This window comes from Myotis nattereri (genome assembly GCF_964212035.1).
Source record: "Myotis nattereri genome assembly, chromosome: 14".
Lineage (NCBI taxonomy): Eukaryota > Metazoa > Chordata > Mammalia > Chiroptera > Vespertilionidae > Myotis > Myotis nattereri.
The window spans coordinates 39,240,632-39,260,435 of record NC_138089.1 but is presented as its reverse complement, the minus strand read 5'-3'; the positions used below and the strand labels follow the sequence as shown (position 1 = coordinate 39,260,435).

General features: G+C 34.6%; 1 protein-coding gene across 1 annotated transcript in view; it reads left to right on the top strand.

Annotated features, from left to right (window-relative positions):
* TBC1D5 (TBC1 domain family member 5) overlaps positions 1-19,804 on the top strand; it is a 445,542-nt gene that overhangs the window by 278,392 nt on the left and 147,346 nt on the right. Inside the window, exons 10-14 of the mRNA XM_081105933.1 lie at positions 3,399-3,501; positions 11,539-11,627; positions 13,399-13,449; positions 13,543-13,612; positions 19,249-19,421. Coding sequence (XP_080962059.1) covers positions 3,399-3,501; positions 11,539-11,627; positions 13,399-13,449; positions 13,543-13,612; positions 19,249-19,421 — 486 coding nt within the window. The remainder of the gene's footprint in view (positions 1-3,398; positions 3,502-11,538; positions 11,628-13,398; positions 13,450-13,542; positions 13,613-19,248; positions 19,422-19,804) is intronic.

Genomic DNA, 19,804 nt, shown 5'->3' with positions numbered 1-19,804 from the left:
ATAATCATGCTTTCCTAAATAAAGAGGGTGTCATGAAACTTCATAAATGGACATGTTAGCATTGTTGAGTAGAATTGTAGATGGTGTGTTATTTGGTAGGGATGCTATGTCTGCCTAATACACATTTTCATTTTATTGGGTATTTGCTAAGAGTGGGTAATTTAAATTACCTACCTGCAATTTAATTCTTGTAGATCTCTGGTTTTTAATCTTGCAAGTGGATAGTAGACATTTAAATGAAACTAAGAATTGGTATGTAATTTACATTTTTAGCAATTAGGTATTAAACTCTTACTATATAACTCATGGGTGTTTGTTACTAAGTAAATGTAGTTTTTAGCACTCTTTTCCCATAATTCATTCAGATTGTAGCAGCTACATAGAATTTAGTTTTGACAGTGTACATAGATAATTTGCAAAGAATAGTTAAGGAACAGACACAGAAAATCATTTAGCCACATGATCTTAATCATGGGGCATGGAGCCTCTCAGAAGGATTATTCTAGTTTGAATTTAGTGACTAAGTTTTTCCAAGAAATTTCTCAACAGTTTATTTTATTAATTACTTACCTTTCTTGATTATTTTGGGGTATTTGACTTTTTAAGGGCTTTAGCAACTTTCGTTTGTCCCAAATTTTTGTGTTTCTTTCCTACTTGGGTGCATTTGACATCTTTCTGGAACTTCTTTGACTTCTATGATACATATTCTCTGAATCTATGTTCAGGTTAGTTTTCCCTTCTTTAGCAGCTACGGTCACTTGTTGCAGTTGAATTCCCATCCTGCGTAGGGACTGTCTGGAGGGCATCACATTAAGGTTTATGCAGAGATGTGAAGTAATCTTGCTCAGATCTATGTGTTGTTCGTTATTGGCCCCCAAAATGGAGGCATCCTTGCTGCTAGAGAAAAGATCAAATATCTATTTCTTGGGACGGTTGCACATCAAAAGAAGTTTCAAGCAAAAGTCAAATGAACAGATGAAGATAAAATAGGCTTTAATTTATTATAAAAACTAGAGGCCCCTTGCAGGAAGATTCCTGTAAAAATAAGGCTTCCTCAGGCCTATTCCTGCAAGAATAGGGCTTCTTGCAGCCGGAGCAAAGCAGAAAAGGGAGCTCCCCCGCTGCCTCCACTCCCTCTCTTCTCCGCCTCTTCGCTCCCTTCTGCTGTGCTTGGCTTCCTTCTATGCTGTCTTCAGTCTTCGCTCCATGCCTGCATATGCAAATTAACCACCATCTTTGTTGGATTAATTTGTGTAGTCACTCTGATTGGCTGTTGGGCGTAGCGGAGTGACACCAATTTGCATGTTTCTCTTTTATTAGTGTAGATTAGCATCAGAAAAGAGATGCTTCATGAACCACTAGCATAGTTCACTCAGGAACCCAGCCTAGACATGAGAAAAAGTGGTAACTCCAAAAGAGGATTAGGAAGAAGCATAAAACAGCTGAAGTGTCCAAAAACCATTCTAATCTGAAATCAAACCACCATTAATGCTCTTAAGAAGACTCATGAGGGGTATTTTTCTGTTTCCATGTCCTGTGCCTCCATGCTTGCAGTGCTCTTCCTGTGCAGTCTCTCACACATTCTCTTAGCCACATTCGTCTTCATCACCCACAGCACCAGTACTCAGACTAGTAAAGACCTCTATTTCCAAACACCTACTACTTGCCCAGCACTGTTCTTGGTGCTTTCACATATCTTATCTTGATCTCAAGGTCAGTGTTACTGTCCCTCCTTAACAGAGGAGGCAGTCACTTACCAAGATCACACAGCTAGCAATTATGCAACATGAATTTGAACACAGGCTTTTCCTTTCAGTTTTGTGATTTTCCTGTGTCACTTTATTATGGTGTGTTTTTCTCTTTCCTGTAATCTTCGTTCCTTAAAGATTATTCCCACTTAGTAGAGTTGCTCAAATGCTATTTTCTTTGTTATTTCCCTATTCAAAAAAACAGAGTCACTCTGTTGCATTTCCTCAATTTTAAATTCAAGCTCTTTCCAATCCTGCCCCACTGTTTTCCTGTTCCCAACTGGCAATACTTGGTGTACTGTTCTTTCTGATGACTAATTGCCATACTGAGCTGTACACCTGGAATACTCTGTGCTGTCTATGCCTTCATATATTTTCTTCTGATTCGGTTACCTTTTCCATTGGTGTTCCTCCTTTTCTAAAAATTCTTATTCAAACCTTTTGTGATTGAATCCATTGGACTGTTTACTTCTAAACGACACCGCCCTCTTCCATTATATATTCACTAGTAGCCCTGTGCACGAATCTGTGCGCCAGTAGCTTGTTGCCGCCCTCCAGTAGCTCTCCGCCTGCTGCCCCGCCCTCCTGTATCTCCCCCTGCCCCCTGACCCCCCTCATAGCTTGCTGCCCTGCCCCCTCCTGTAGCTCTCTGCCACCAGCTTTTAGCCAGTAGCTCGCTGCTGCCCTCCTGTAGCTCTCCGCTTCCTGCTTGTAGCTCACTGCCCCACCCTCCTACTGATCCGTGATCCTGTCGTTATGCGGTCGGTCATTATGCTTCACAGTGTATATAGGATTATATAGGATTGTACATTGCATTGCTATGTATTTGATCTATGGCTTATTGTGATTGTATATTTTGTCTTATAAACAACTTTTTAAGTTCCTTTCAAGTTCATAGTCTGCCCTTTCCTATTTTACATGACCTCAAAGAACCTGGTAGACATTTTGATCCAGACTATTTAAGCCAGCGGCTCTCAACCTGTGGGTCGCAACCATCAGAGAACACATATAGCATATTAGATATTTATATTATGATTCATAACAGTAGCAAAATTATAGTTATGAACTAGCAACGAAAACAATTTTATGGTTGGGGGCCACCACAACATGAGGAACTGTATTAAAGGGTCGCGGCATTAGGAAGGTTGAGAACCACTAAAAGCAATACTGACTAACTTGTTCCATTTGAAGTCTACATTTTAATTAGATAAAATTAGCAATGTGGTCATGTAACATAATTTAAGTGATATTTCATTAAAAATATTTTTTAAAAACTTGGTAATAATAAGGTCACATTCTAGTCCTATAAACCAAATGGACTAAAACAGACCACTCCCCCACCCTAAATACATAGATTAGAATTCATTTTGCTTAAAAATTGTTGTATTCACCATGTGGTGACATTAAGCATATGGAGAACATTTGAAATATTTAGATGTTGAAGGGTATTGCTTCCCTCTGTGATATTATAATTTCCCTTTTCCCATCCTTTTTTCCTGAACATATAAGTCCCATCAATGCCATAAGTTTCACGGCAAATACAGACTTGCACTAAAACCCGAAACAATCCTTGTACCTCTCAGAGATGAGAGTTTGAGGTAATTCTTAGAATTGTGCTAGTCATTTCAATTCTGTCTTTTCTTTTTCCAGGTTTCCTGAAATGCAGTTTTTCCGACAAGAAAATGTGAGAAAAATTCTTACAGATGTTCTTTTCTGTTATGCTAGAGAAAACGAGCAGTTGCTTTATAAACAGGTAATGAAAATATCGTACAGGTGGCATCCATTGACTCAAAATTTTCTATACAGCTTGACAAATGATAGAGCAATAATGTAGCCTTTATTGTATCCAGAGTTGTGTCATAATAGTACAGCAATCAAAGGGCTGCTTGTCAGCTGCACGGTGAGAAAAGTAAGCTCATTGAGGCACATATGCTTCTTCCTTATTATAAGACATTTCACCAAATTGTCTTCTATAAGGCATTCAATCTTTTCTTTCAACTTTTGGGAGTTTGTTTATAAACAACATCTCTGAAGCCAATCTAGTAATAAAACTTTTCAGAGTTGTATGTATAAATATTGTTTCTATGTACAGCATTTATAAATATGCGACATGCTGTGTAAAAAATAAAGTATCCTTTTACTCTTTAAAACTTACCAGTAATATAACTTCAGAAAGTTCCTTTAAATTTTTTGAAATTTATATAATATTCTTTCTGATCCTGATATTTGATTCATTCCCATTACTAAAGTAAAGAAAGTTGTTGGATTATTTTTATTAAAATATAAATTATTTACTTAATATATAAGGAAATATCTAGGTTTCTCTTGAACTTATTGTAATTAAATAAAAATACATCAAGTTGAGCCCTGGCCAGGTGGCTCAGCTGGTTGAAGCATTGCCCTGTATACCTGAAGGTTGCGGTTCCATTCCTGGTCAGGGCACATACCTAGGTTAGAGCACATATGGGATGTAACCGATGGATGTTACTCTCTCACATTGATGTTTCTCTCTCTCTCTTTCTCTCTCTCTCTCTCTCTCTCTCTCTCTCTCTCTCTCTGTCTTCCTCTCTCTCTTCCTCTCTCTCTAAATCAATAAAAACATATTCTCAGGTGAAAATTTAAAAAAGAATACATCAAGTTGAATATTTTATGTCTTTCTCAAAATGTACATCAAGAGGGAATTCAAACTGAATTAATAAATTCTCTAACAATCAAAAGTTATGACATGTCCACTTAACAACCACCTAATTTCAGTGTAATATAACAGAAAATATTCATATAGTAAAAGCAATGTATTTAATTTGAAGAAAACTTGATCCGTTTAAAGGTAATCAACCAACTCATATTACACTTGTCCTAAATAATACATTTGTTATTGAGTGCATAGAATACCCAAAGGAACTAATTTTATCTTAGTTTTAATATTAGTAATATGTCTTTTTTTATTAGTAATATGTCTTTATATTAATTACATGGTAATTCTATGAAATACAATTACATTATATAAATCACTGTTTAGAATGGGAAATGGATCAAAATATATCCCATCCACAATGCCAACCAAACTATAAAATAATCTAGAAATAAAGTTAATATAGGCAAAAAAGGTATATGAAGAAAGCTATAAATGAATTAAAGTATATAAAGCCAGACTTGAATAAACAGAAAAGTGATACATGTTTTTAGATGAGCAGACATTAAATAAAATAAACTTTTTATCAGATTGATGTATAAATATAGTATCATTACAGTGATAATCTAAGTGAGAGATGTGATTTTTTAAAAACTGGACACATTTATTTTAAATTTAGTGCCAAAAAGCTTTACACTAAATTTCATGTACGTAATGTAGCTTAATTGATTAAGAGCACTTGTCTAGGTGCATATCCCTTTATTTGAATCTCAGCTCCACCATTTACTAGCCACATAGGCAATTTACTTACTTAACTTTTCTAATCCTTAGTTTCCTTATCTATTAGAGGAGGGCAATAATAGCATTAACTTTGTAGACTTAAAAATAACTAGTTCTCACTAAGCGTTCATGTTGCGTGTTGGTAGTTGTGGTGTTATTATTATTACTAGAGGCCCGGTGAATGAAATTCGTGCCCTTGGGTAGGGGGGTCCCCTCAGCCCGGCCTGTGCCCTCTCACAGTCCCGGAGCCCTCGGAGGATGTCCGCCCTATGGGGAGCGGGCCTAAGCCATCAGTCGGACATCCTTAGCGCTGCCACGGAGGTAGGAGAGCCCCTGCCACTGCCGCTGTGCTCGCCAGCCATGAGCCTGCATTGAGCGTCTGCCCCCTGGTGGTCAGTGTGCTTCATAGCGACAGGTCATTCCGCTGTTTGGTCGGTTTGAATATTAGCCTTTTATTATATAGGATTATTATAACTATTAACTATATCGGAGTTGCTAGAGAATTTAGGGGAAAAGAAGAGTGGCAAAGGGGGATATGAACATTTCTATAAATATTCTGTGATCAAACCACTGTGATGGTAGTGTGAAAATCGAGAGTAGATCACCGGAACAAACTAAGATGGGTCTAGTTATGTATGCAATCGTAATATGATAAGATAGGACATTTTTATTGACTAGCTATATTTAGCTTTCCATCTAGAAAAAAGATTAAATTATACTTTTATTGGAGAACAAATTCCAGATGTAGTAAAGATATAAATGTAAAAACAAGAATTAGACAAGTATACCAGGAAAAATTTAGGAGAATTTTTTTTACAATCTGTGTAGGAAAGGCTTTCCCAAGCAAGATATCTGGAAGTTATATGCAAAGTTACAACACTAAAAACAAACAAACACCAGAAAGGGAGACTGGGAGAAATTAAATCTCTATCAGTATAGCATTTTTTGGAAGCAAATAAAAGAAAATCCCATTTGAAATGACTTAAACGCTAAGGATATTAGAGTCATACTTTCCAAGAAGTCTGGGGGCAGAATGATTTTGCAGCATTAGTTCCATAGCTCAGGCTCTTTATCAATGACCCAGGTTTATTTCTATTTTCCCGTTCTCCTCTTCTCATTGTGTTGGCTTTTATAATGAAGTCTATCCCCACATTGTCTCCTCTCCTCTCCTCTTTTGAATACTTGAAAATACTTCACAGTAAAATATTAGGTAGCAAATCAAGTCAGAACAAAATTATCCCAAAATACAGATTTGTTTTCCTTTTTCCTTTAGAGAAAGAAAAATTTAGATTGAAGAAGTCTTAAAATAATGGAAACAAGTTCCACTGACAAAGAACAAAAACGTAATAACTGCACATGCCATCATTTGTGATATATGTAGCCCTCTGCATTTTTAAGGAAGACTAAAGAGGAATAAGGAAGATCAAATTCTTGATAATTTAGACAAAGTCTATCAATTATTGGATTAGAAAGTATTAGCTTACTTCTGGGTATCAGTTAATAAGACTTAATTACACCCTGTACATGTTTAAAATCTCATAGATTTTTTTACACAGAAATAAAACCTTCTGTAGAAGGACTGAACATTTAGCCAGATCAAATTTAAGAAAAAACCTTGAGTTTTATCACAAGCTGTTAAAGCTATTATTTTGTACTAGGTGACACCCCGTTTAACATCGACCATATTGTTAATAGTTATGGGATTTTATTGAATTAATGAGACTGTTATCATGTAGTAGAATGTCTTGCTGAGTTAATTGAAACTGCAGAGATTATATAAATGGTATTAATGAACTTTGACTGCCTGATGCCTCAACTTTAATAAAGACTGCTTGGTGGGCTAAATGAACACAGGCAGATAAAAGAACAGGTTCAATTTTGTGAGCCTACAGGCTGTTGATGAAGAAAACTTCGTTACCTTTATTTTCCGATGGCATGGGTTCGGAGTGCAGTGACTGCTAACGATCCAGCAGGGATAAAGGCTTGAAGCAAGCAGAAATGCTTACAGTGTCTATGGCAGCAAAATACACATTTTGGGAACCAAGAAGTATACTGACACTGTTTGTATTATGTTTTGTCAAATTTACAGCATATTGAATTTATGATGATTCTGTCTAGATAATTCTCTTTTCCTTTAGAGATGTCTGTATACTTGCCACTTGCAATTATTTTCTGGGTTTTAGTAGTCTAGAATTGAGAGTAAAGCCAACATTCTCTTCCAAGTCTATTTAAGAAAATATCGTAGTTTAGTTGGACTGCAACAATGAATTGGTAAAAGTTGTCTTTATTGTTATTAATTTTTATTATATATAAAGAGCACCCTATTTATTGATGTGAAATATTGAAATATGATTTAGTGTTATTCTTTTCCATTTTTTATATTGTAGGTCAACTTTTACCAATTTGTTGCTTTGTTGAGTTGTAGATATTTCATTTATTCAGTCACTGTGTAGTGAGTGCTTTTTATGTGTTGAGCCTATAATAGGAGCTTGGTGTGTGTGTGTGTGTGTGTGTGTGTGTACTAGTATGTCTTGTTCTCTAGGCTGCAAGCTTCATAATGGTTAGGAGCTTGCCCACTTTATTCACTTTTGTGTTGTCAACACATCATAGGTAGTTAATAAATAATTTTTGAAATAAACAAAGACAAATGATGCCTAAACAAATAGAGAATGTGGAGAGAGTAGTATCACAGAAACTAGAGGGAAGAGAACATTTAAAGAAGGTGAGAGATGCATTTAAACAATAAATCTTTCTTATTAAATTAGCCATAATTAGTTAGAAGATATATTGAGGGAAAAAGACCCATTTAGAATCACTACCACTACCAACAACAATAAAAACCTAGTAACAAACCCAGTAAAAATTATGCAGTTCTACAAATTTTTGGATTACAAAATCTGGTGTTCTAAAAATGTCAATTTTCTTCAAATTAATTTTAATGCAATGCCAATAAAAATTACAGTATTTTGTTTATAATTTATGTATTGAAGTTCCCTTGGATAAAAAAATTTAGAATAGACAAGATAATTTTGAGAAAAAAAGGATAGATAGTATGGATGAATAGAATAATGAACAGGTCTTTACAATAATAAAATTATTTTGAAAATTTAAAAAAACATATTTGATTTTTTTTTCAAGCACACCTTTTACTTTGCTCTTAGGACCCTAATAAACAGCCCAAGAAGCGAAATGGAGAAAACTCACCCTCTCCTCTGAGATAGCATTTATTGAGTGTGTGTGTGTGTATACTAAAGTTCTTATTAAGAATATTCAAACCAATGGAATACTAGTAAAATCCCAGATAAAAATGAGAGCTAAATATTCAGTTTATGGTAAAGATGACATTTCAGAACTCTTGGGAGAAGAGGTGTGTTATTCAATAAATGGTGCCCACTTAATAAATTAGTGAAAGGTTCGGAGGGTGGCTGGGGTTGCATACCTATGACATGAGGCCATAATGCAGCGGTTCTCAACCTGTGGGTCGCGACCCCTGAAAATACATCCTGCATATCAGATATTTACATTACGATTCATAACGGTAGCAAAATTACAGTTATGAAGTAGCAACGAAAATAATTTTATGTTGGGGGTCACCACAACATGAGGAACTGTATTAAAGGGTCGCGGCATTAGGAAGGTTGAGAACCACTGCATGTATCAAAAGAACTTTTATTTCAAGCACCTGGCTGCAGGTGGGCCGAGTCCGAAAAAGGAATCAGCAGTGACTGAAGGAAGAGGCAGGTTTTTATTAGCTTCTGCTGGCTGCAAGCAGTTCTGCTGATGTACAGAGCTTGACTGACATGTCCTGTCCTTGGCTCCTCCCAGCGCCCGATGTCCAGTGGTAGGCTATGCTGTGAACGAGGCTGCACTGCGAGCCTTCTGCAAGATATCTGCTAAGCACAATAAGTTTCCTCTGCCCATTTTATTCTCTTTAACCCTTTCAATTAGTTTAACTCATTTTGAGAGAAAAATATATATTTAATCTTCAGGTCAAAATTAAATACTAGATAGATAATTAATTTTTTAAAAAGAAAACTAAAACTATATAACAACCATTGGTGAAATTTGATACGATTTTGTTAAAATTAGTTTTTGTTAAATTTGATGGGGTGACATTGGTTAACAAGATTATATAGGTTTCTATGACATCTCATCGGTATATTCCATTGTGTGCCCACCACCCAAAGTCAGATCTTCTTCCATCTCTATATATTTGACATTCTATCCCCAATCCCATCCCTCTGGAGATAAGTCAGACATAAAAAGTCAAGAACTATATGATTTCACTCATATGTAGGCTATAAAACTGAAAGCAACAAATGAACAAATAAGAAAGATAAACAAAAACCTCATAGACACAGACAGAATTTAAAAAAAAAAACACTACAAATATAAGGGCGGATTTGTGAGATGGTGGTATCTATGCTCATAACTAAGGGAATTCTTTTTGAAGAGTAGCTTAATAGTATAGATCAGACTTTAACAATATCTTTCATCATTTACATAGAAATTCTGCTTCTAGATACTTTATCCTGAGGAAATCATCAAAAATAAGCAAAACAAACAAACAAGCAAACAAAAATTACCACAAGGATATCTATCACAGTTTTTTATTTCTTTTGTTTTTTTGGTCCTTCTTTCTTTCCTTCCTCCCTCCCTCCTTCCATTCCACTTTTCTCTCCTCCCTTTCTTTTTTTCATTCCTTCCTCTTTTCTTTTTTGTTTTTTCTTTTACATGGTTTTCTACAATAAGCTATTGCTTTGCTGATTAAAATTATGTTTCTTAGTTTTTGTAATAATGAGATTTTTCCAGGAGAATAAAGCCCTAATGATGATTTTAAAGCATAATTAGCAACACAATTCCATTCTTTATGAGTCTCTACCATGTTCTTCTAAAGCAGGGGTGGGGTACGTCTGGCCTGTAGGCCATACGAGGCTCATGAAATAATTTGGTCTGGTCCTACCAAGAGATTAGGGGTGAGTTAAATGTTTGACCAAATATAGCAGGCTAATTTTTAAGTTGATAATTTTGTATGGCCAGCGAATGATGTTATAAATATCCAAATGGTCCGTGGCATAAAAAAGGTTCCCCATCCCTGTTCTAAAAAATAGTTTTTTCAAAATTTGTTTAGTAAGGACATGGTTACCTAAAAAAGATCACTATATGGTCATTTGTCCTCATTAACAAGTAAGTTGTCAATGGAACATAAATTATTTTGTAAGAATATCATCAAGTTATTCTTAGAGTTTACTCCCACATTATTTTGTGATAATCACTAAGTTCCCGAGAATAACACAGTACTACTAGATTGTGCAGAAGGCTGTGTGACTATCCTGTCATAGGAAGTCATCTCTGATTTCACCAGCAAAAACTGTTTCTTCTCTCTGCTTGTATATTTTATTCTTATTTCCTATAAAGGTAGGTTTTTTGGTCTTTTTTTTATAAAAGATCATCCATAGTTATTAAGCAAAAGGGAAATGGTAATTTACTCACTTTCAGAGGCATAAAAGTGTGTAATCTATTTTTAACTTGCTAAAATATGTGTGTGATTTTTAATGCGTAAGAGGAAAAATCATCTCAATTAGCAGGGCAGGTCACTAATTTGGAATGCCTTATTTCCCCACAATAATGGATTTTATAATACCTTTTAAAGACAACTTAGTAGCAAATATATCTTTTTGTGTCTGCCTATTCATATAATTCACAGGTGAACACCAATATAAAGAACAAGAATCATATTGATGAAATCACTAAAGGTTGATAAGTAACCTTATAGTTGAAATTAGATAGGAAAAAATTTAGGTATTCTTCAGATTAAACAATTTGAAAATCATAATTTCAAAACTTTGTTTTCCATTATACCAGCTAACAGTTCTTTCTTTTATTATCCAACATTTCCAGCTAGCTGACTTCAGCTCTTCCTAAATCTACAGACATCCTAATTTTGAGCCATTATATAATGAAAACATTGGGTGTAATTTCCTTAGGTCTGTAGTTTAGTTGCCCTTCTTACTGCAGATCTTTACACTGTAGTTCATGATTATAATTTGCATAAATGAAATTCATATTTATGAGTACAGATTTTGAAGCAACTGACAGGTGCAAGGTTGTCTACCATGCCAATTTATTGTTTGTTGTGTCATTTAAAAGAGAACTGCTCTCCATGTTTTAAAGCAGAATACCATGCTGTGGTTGAATTGGAACCAAAATCTAAAACGAAATAAAAGTCTCATCTTGTAGCTTTTCATTTTTATGATTTTCTATTATGGAAATGTTGGTAGCAGGGACTAGTTGAAAAAGCATTTAACTAGGCTTATTCTGTCCACTAGTAGACTCTAAACATCCAACCCTCTCATTTCTCTTGCTCTTATGTTTCAGGGCATGCATGAGCTCTTAGCGCCTATAGTCTTTATCCTCCACTGTGACCACCAAGCTTTTCTTCATGCCAGCGAGTCTGCTCAACCAAGGCAAGTTTTTATATAAGCTCCATCTGTTTTTCAAGGCCTGCTGTAATCTTTTCTTGCCTCAAAATTTTTTAACTTGAAGGTACTTTTGTAAATTATAAACATGTGGTTGTGTTTCATGTGGCTGCTTGTTAATTCCACTTAGTTGCATTAACATGGTTAATAGTTGTAATCTTAGTTCAGCTATGGGCAAATTTGGAAACATAAATATCTTTGCAGACCTTAAATGTATACCAAAGAATGACATAATTAATGGATCAAGAAGAAGAAATTTTTGTTGTAATGACAAAGTGCTAGATTATTGTATTCATATATATTATCTTCTAATTCCCACTCTTTTACTACAAGCTGTGTGGGAACCTTGTCTGGGAGATACTTACTCCAAGTTTGAGTCAGTTCAATTCATAAGAGAAAGGAACTAAAATCTAAAATGAAATAAAAGTCTCAGGTTGTAGCTTTTCATTTTTATGCTTTTTTTATTATGCAAACTTCTAGTCTAGCTTTTGAGATACATTAAACTTAGTCTTTCCAGCAGATAACTTTAGTAATTGTATTTAACTTAAGCTAGTAGTAAGAATTTATTTTCTAACTTAAGATACCCTAACTGGAGAAGCAACCAGGAAGCGTTTTAGGAATAGAGAGCAAGGGATTATAAAACTTTGTCAGGGATATTCCACACTAGTCCAGCTATATGCAGGAAAGAGAAAGAAAACACACAATATCTTTATTAATCAAATGTAGCCATCCATTTTGCTGAACATAGACTAGGGCCTTTGTTAAATTAACTTTTGTTTACTATATTACACATTAGTATTGTCTAGTTCCTTTTGAGTTTTTTTAAAATATATTTTATTAATTTTTTACAGAGAGGAAGGGAGAGGGATAGAGAGTTAGAAACATCGATGAGAGAGAAACATCGATCAGCTGCCTCCTGCACACTGCCTACTGGAAATGTGCCCACAACCAAGGTACATGCCCTTGACTGGAATCGAACCTGGGACCCTTGAGTCCGTGGGCCGACGCTCTATCCACTGAGCCAAACCAGTCAGGGCTGAGTTTTTTTTAATTGTACTGAGTTTTACAAGATCTGTCTGTAGTAACCATGTCTTAATTACCTTTGTTTAGTAATTTTAAAGAATGATAAGGATGAAGTTAGTATGAGATTCTGTTTTCATGTTAGTTTTACCTTTGTTAAAAGATGAGGGTGGAATATACTTCATAGGAAAGTAAAGATGATTGAAAAAATAGCTTTTAAATGAGTTGAACATGCTTCTTTAGCTATTTCAATCCACTAAAATGTAAAAGCAACACTGCAATAGATTTGTAAGAGGTGCTGTCACTGATTAATTTATGTTGAAATGTAGTAAAAATGGAAGTCATTAAAAGAAAATAAGTTAATGTTTTGATATGACATATTTTGACGAGTAACCGTATATTTTTAGGCGTTATTTTGGAAATAAGTAATAGATTTTGGAGTAATCAATGTATTCTAGATCAGGCACATTCAATGAATATGTTGTCACATTTGTATTTGTTACTTGGAATAATTAAATAGTTATTTCACTGTGGTACAGGCAAGGCAGCTAATTTGTTTTTTATATTTAGAGAAAGGAAGGATTTCATTTGTTAATGGAATTGCTCTTTTTATTAAAAAATAATTTTTTAATTTGCACATTATATGTAAGTTGGCTTGTAAATATAGAGTAAGGTAACCTTTGAATCACCTTCTGTTACAAAATTACACATTTTGATTTGTACATATTGTTTTTTTAAGTGAGGAAATGAAAACGCTGTTGAACCCTGAGTATCTGGAACATGATGCCTAGTAAGTACAGATACTTCCTGATATTTTTATTTTTTATACCAGATTTACTTTAGCGAAGGTTTAACAGCATTGTATTATTTTTCTACATTTTAGTGCGATGTTCTCACAACTTATGGAAACTGCTGAACCTTGGTTTTCTACTTTCGAGCATGATAGTCAAAAGGTAAATCATATAGTACGGATCTTTTCAGTACGTTTGAAGGAACAAATAATTTCAGTAAGTAATGACATATCATCAGAGAGTAAAAGCCATTATCCTATATAATAAAAGGCTAATATGCAAATTGTCCCCTTGACCTGGAGTTTGACCAGGAGTACGACCCGGGGGTGGGGTAGGCAGCCAACTGCCTGCTGGACCCCAGCAATGCACAAATTTGTGCACCGGGCCTCTAGTAATTACTTTAAAAAGGAAAATATGAAAATACCTGTGGAATAAGATTGAACTGGGATTTAAACCATATCTCTAATAATATTGGCAGATATATACAAAGGTAATATAAAAATTTTTGTGTAAATAAGTGGAAACTTCTTTTATACATGTATATAATATTCATGCAATGTAACTTACTTAAAATTATTATAAATTTTTAATAAAGTGCATTTATCTACCTGATCTGTTGCTATCTTAGTGAGTTGATAGACATATTATTAACTAAAGTGCATAGATAAACTTTGTAACAAATAGGCTGTTTTATTTTTACTAATGCATCACTATGGAATTTACACATTTAGCATCAAACCATTTTTTCTTACTTTCTCATATTCTTATTTTTTAATTATAAGTTTTACTATGATATAATTAATATACTGTAACATTCACCTTTTTAAAGTGTACATTAGTGAGTTTTATTTATTTATTTTAAATTTTGTTTTATTGCTTAAGATATTACAAAGAGTATTAGATATGTCTCCCTTTTTTCCTCTTCTTGACATTCCCCCGGCATAGTCACAAGATTGTGCAAATATCCTCGCATCTAATTTCAAAACATTTTCTTCACCTCAAGAGAAAATCCTATACCCAATAGCAGTCACTCCCCATTCCCTCTTCCCAGAGCCTCTGCTGTTACTAATCTACTTTGTATTGGTACTTGCCTCTTCTGGACATTTCATACAAGTAGAATTATACAATATGTGGCCTTTATGACTGACTCCTTTCCTTTAGCATAATGTTTTCAGTGTTCATTCATGTTGTACCATGCATCAGTACTTCATTCCTTTTAGTGGCTGAATAATATTTCATTGTGTGGATATACCACATTTTGTTTAACCATAAATCAGTTGATGGACATTTGGTTTTGTTTCACTTTTTGCTTGCTATGAATATTGTGTACAAACCTTTGTGTGAACAAAAGTTTTTTGTTCTTTTGGCCTGTCTCTAGGCATGAAATTTCTGAATTATCTGTTATTGTAAATAAACATATATGCTAACCTAGGGATCAGTATGATATTTTCATTTTTATTATACAATATTGGAAACATTGCAAATTATTCTGGCAAGGTATGTTAAGAGTTTGGGGCACATTATGTTTTATATGATTATTTTATATTGGTATAATTGATTGCATTCTGGTTAGAAACCATGTATTAGTCAGTCACTTCATTCCATCTCTTAAAAAAGGAAATGGATAACTAATGCTTTTTATGCCTTTGGTCTAGGTCAGGGCAAACTACTGCCTGCAAGCCAGTTTGGCCTGCCATCTGTTTTGTACAGCTTGTGACTTAAAATGGCTTTTACATTATTAAATGGTTGAAAAAATATGAAAAGAATAATAATAATTTGTGTCAGATGAAAATAATATGGAATTCAATTTCCATGCCCATAAAAGAAGTTTTATTGGGATACAGTCATGCCTGTTTGTTTACTTGTTGTCTGTGGCTGCTTGCATGTTACAACAGCAGAGTTGAATTGTTGCAGCACAAACTGTATGACCTGTCAAGCCTGAAATATTTACTGTCTGGCTCTTTACAGGGAAAACTTGCCAACCCCTAGCCTTGGTGATAAAGTCTCCCTTCAGCAGAACTTGTTACCTTCTATAAGGGAAGTTAGAGCAGAAACTTGCTGTCACTGTATGTGATGAACTACACATGTTGTGGAACAATAACTTTATATTCTTGGCAAGTGATTTGATGAAGTTGTAGACTTATGTGAACATCAGAATTTTGAGCAGAGAGTATTTGAATACATTTAATACAGGCATCATGATTATTTTGTACAGTGGTCATTTTGTATTTTATAACATATTCACTGTATCTGAGAAACTGAGTGATAAACATGTGAGTTACCACTTAGTTTTACCTACTTATGTTGATGTCACTGAGTCAAGTTCATGAAAATGACTAAGATAATGCAAAGAAAGGCATTCATTTTATCAGTGAACACATAGATACTGTGACCTCTGAACATTTATATTAATTACTTTCATGTCAGTGAGTAAAATATTCCTTAAAAGCATATCTTATGAATCCCTTTTTATTATTTTCCGACTCTCTCACCTTTTTACAAAGAAGTTCAAGAAGTTAATATACCACTCCCATATTTAGTTCTTCTAGTTCCTTTGAAAATTCAGTTATATCATTTGCTGCTTATTTCAGCAGACATGTTTTTCCTTAGACTTGTTTGATGAAGAAAGCAGTGCATTGGTTTACATAAAGGCATAAAATCATTATCTTGTTGCAGTTTGTGGACTGGCTCTGCTTTGCAGAACACATTGACTGCTTCATAAATGGTTAGAAAAATTTTCTAGTTTTATTGGTAGTTGTGGCTGTCCCATTTGATCATATTTGTTAAATGCAAACAGCATTCTTTATTATAAGAAATCCTGATGATAAGGGAGTATTTTATAATAGCTCTAGCTTCTCTTTTGATTTCACTGTTTTAGCACTTAAGTGATCTGGAATATTACTTTTGAGTTTCTTAAATGTAAGAGATTTTGTTATAAGTATTCTGAGCACAGGAGAAATATTTCAAGCTGTAGTTTATATAAGCCTTATACGACACATGAGTCTCTATTAAGCATTTGAAAAATGGACTACATATGCTATTGATTTAATGATAACTCATTCTATTCCAACTAGAAATTGATTATATGATTTCATTAAATTAAATATTTTTAAATAGCTTAGGATCACTTCTCTCCAAAGCCAGTGATCGTATATCTGTGGTAGTATGTGTATTCAAAACCCTCAGAAGAAGACTAGATACAGTGATCTGTCTTCCATGGGATTCTTAGAAACCCTGTGTGAGGTCAGTGCCTCCACCCCACACTGTATGGAATTCAGCGGCACAGGGTTCTTCAGGAAAGGAAAACTGCATGGCCAAAATACATAAAATGTTAAATGGCTTGTTTTTAAAGGAAATTTGGCTTTAGAATAAACACTGTCTTTTGAATGTGAATACTATCTTACAATTGACACCCATTAAAAAAAATCCAAACCAAACACTTATTTCAATTTAATATCAGTAGGAAAAAATTTTAACAAGAATTAAACTTTTTAATTAGATCTTCTTTAATTAAAAAAATTTAACAATTAAAATCTTTTTTAATTTGAAGAGCATCTTAGCTATTACAAAATCAGAAAAAGGTGTCTTGGATGTATTATTTTTATAATAAATGATCCCAATATAGAGATTCCCTCTTCTCCTGTTTAAATAAATGAATACAAACCAATTGAATATAAAAATTGGTACAGATTTATATCCTTCAGACCTCAAGACACTAGGGTAGACATGCAGGAAGTACAAAGGACACATTTCTTTTTTTAAAAAAATGTATGCTTTTATTGATTTTAGAGAGAGGAAGGGAGAGGGAGAGAGAGATAGGAACATCCATGAGGGAGAAACATCGATCAACTGCCTCCTGCATGCCCCCTACTGGAGATCACCCGGGCATGTGCCCTGACCTGGAATAGTCACCTCCTGGTACATGGGATGGTGCTCAACCAGCTTAACCACACCAGTCGGACAGGACACATTTTAAGACCAGAAATGATCCTGGAAAGACAGATGGAACCCCTTCCAGATAGTTTCTTTGTACTAACACATGCTCCTCCTCTCCTCTGTGGTTTCTACCAGACTGATTAGTCATGCTCTGATGTAGAATTCTCAGTTATTTTCTCTGTAGTCCTCCCCTCCCAACTATGAGGGCAAGAGCTTTTACCTTATTTTTGTGCCCCTGAATCTGGTCCAAAGATGAAAAGATGATGTTAATCTTAGAGATCTCACAGTTTAGGAGGCCAAGAAGTAGTAAAGGAGACTGTGGTAGTAGAGAAGAAGATAATGAAATAGGACTTGATCCTCATTTTTAAATATACTTGGGAGCTCTTCTGTGGAAACACTGGGGAGGGGATAAGAATGTCATCCCCAGGATCTGTAGAAGTGAGAATTCTATAGCCTCACTAATGAATGAAAGGCCTTAGAAACCAGGCTAAATAATTTGTTGGGTTTTTTTTCTTGAGTAAAAATGATGTGGTGCTATTAAAATGTTTAAGGAGGGCAATTTGGCATGGTCTATCTGCTTCAGATAGATCACAGGCATTTTGGAAGATGGATTTGAAAGCCGACTAAATTAGGGACAGTGAGACCAGTTAGGAGGAGGGAAATAATCAGTGCTCCAAATCAGGTTATAACAGTATAGTTGAGGAAGAGGAGACATATAAGAAGCCCCTGAGTGGTTCTGAGGAACTAAAATTGGTAAAGTGGTGTTCCTATTGGAGGATGGGTTGAGGTATGCATGGGGAAAGGATAAACGTGTGTTTGAGCAGAAGTGATGAACTTAATTGTGGGCCTACTGAATAAGACACCCTTTTAGCAATCTAAGATCTCTTGCCAAGATTTGAATGTATGGGGGAAACCCTCGAGAGTTCTAGATTATGAATACAGATTAGAAAATCTATGGAAAGGGTTTTGGTTGAAACACTGTGGATGACTGAGATTATTCTGGGAATTGTGTGTAAATAGAGAATAAAACTAAGACCAGAACACTGTGAAAAAGCAACATTTGTGAAGCAGAAACATAAATTTGAGCTATAGCAGTAGACTGAGGATGAATGATAGGCAGACAATCATGAGTGATGCTATAAATCCCATTTTAGAGAGAGGTAGAAATCAAGGACAATATCAGTAGTCAGACATAAATGTTTGAGGAAACCATCAGATTTGAGGGGGTAGTACAGTTATATCTTCCATACTGTGGAACGTGGGAGAAAATGTTGTACTTGGTCCATATAAATTGTGGGTTTTTTTAAAATCAGCTATATTTTAGTCTGCTTAGCTATTTAAATTGATAAAGAACAGTTAAAGAACATCTTATTTTCTAGTTTTAGTTTCCTTTATTTTCTGACTTTTTATAGTTTTGAGAGCTCAAATTAAAATTTTTCATTTGCTGTTTTTCATATTCTAGTTTTATGCCACAAGAAATATGTTTTCATTAGAGTGTTTCTTTTAGGTACTATGGCTGATTAGATACACTGCCCTTGGACAAATAGACTAGTGGCCACCACTGCCTCTAGCCAGAATTATCTTGTAATGCGTAACATCACCAGAGAAATTGGTAAAGGGAATACAGGTAGAAAGTATTTTAGAAGGCGTTTTCTGGCCTTTATGTTCACAATCATCTATATGATGATCAGCATATGATTCCACATTATAAGCATTTGTCATTAAATAATTATTGATTCTATTTAGACTAGTTGTTGGTTCTTATTTAAGCTCCAATTGATAAATGTATTCAGGAACGATGTCCACATATTTGTTAATTTCAAATTGAAATATAATACTTGTTGTATTTTTCTTGTTTTTAGGGGAAAGAAACACTGCTAACTCCTATCCCCTTTGCTAGACCACAGGACTTAGGGCCGACAGTTGCTATTGTTACTAAAGTCAACCAAATCCAGGATCATCTACTGAAGAAGCATGATATTGAGCTCTACATGCACTTGAACAGACTAGAAATTGCACCACAGATATATGGGTTGTAAGTATTAAAAGTTTACATTGCAGCTCTACCTAATTATGATTTATGACGATTTCTCTATGTGTAGATTTATAAGAGTAAGAGCAAGAACTAACTGGTTCAGCTCCATTTCATTTCATATCTCATTTCTATCCTATGTGCTAGGCTCTGTGCTCATAGCTTTTACATATGATATTTCACCTAATATCCCACCAACCCTGGTAATTGTTACCGCTTTGTTACAGAGGAAGAAACTAAGTCATAATTCAAATTCAAGCAGGATTGGCTTCATAATCTGCAGAGCCAAGTGCAAAATAAAAATGAATGGCCTCCTTTAAAAAATTAGTCAGAATTTTAAAATGGCACAGCAGCAGATCATTAAACCAAGCATTCTAAGAAGTATA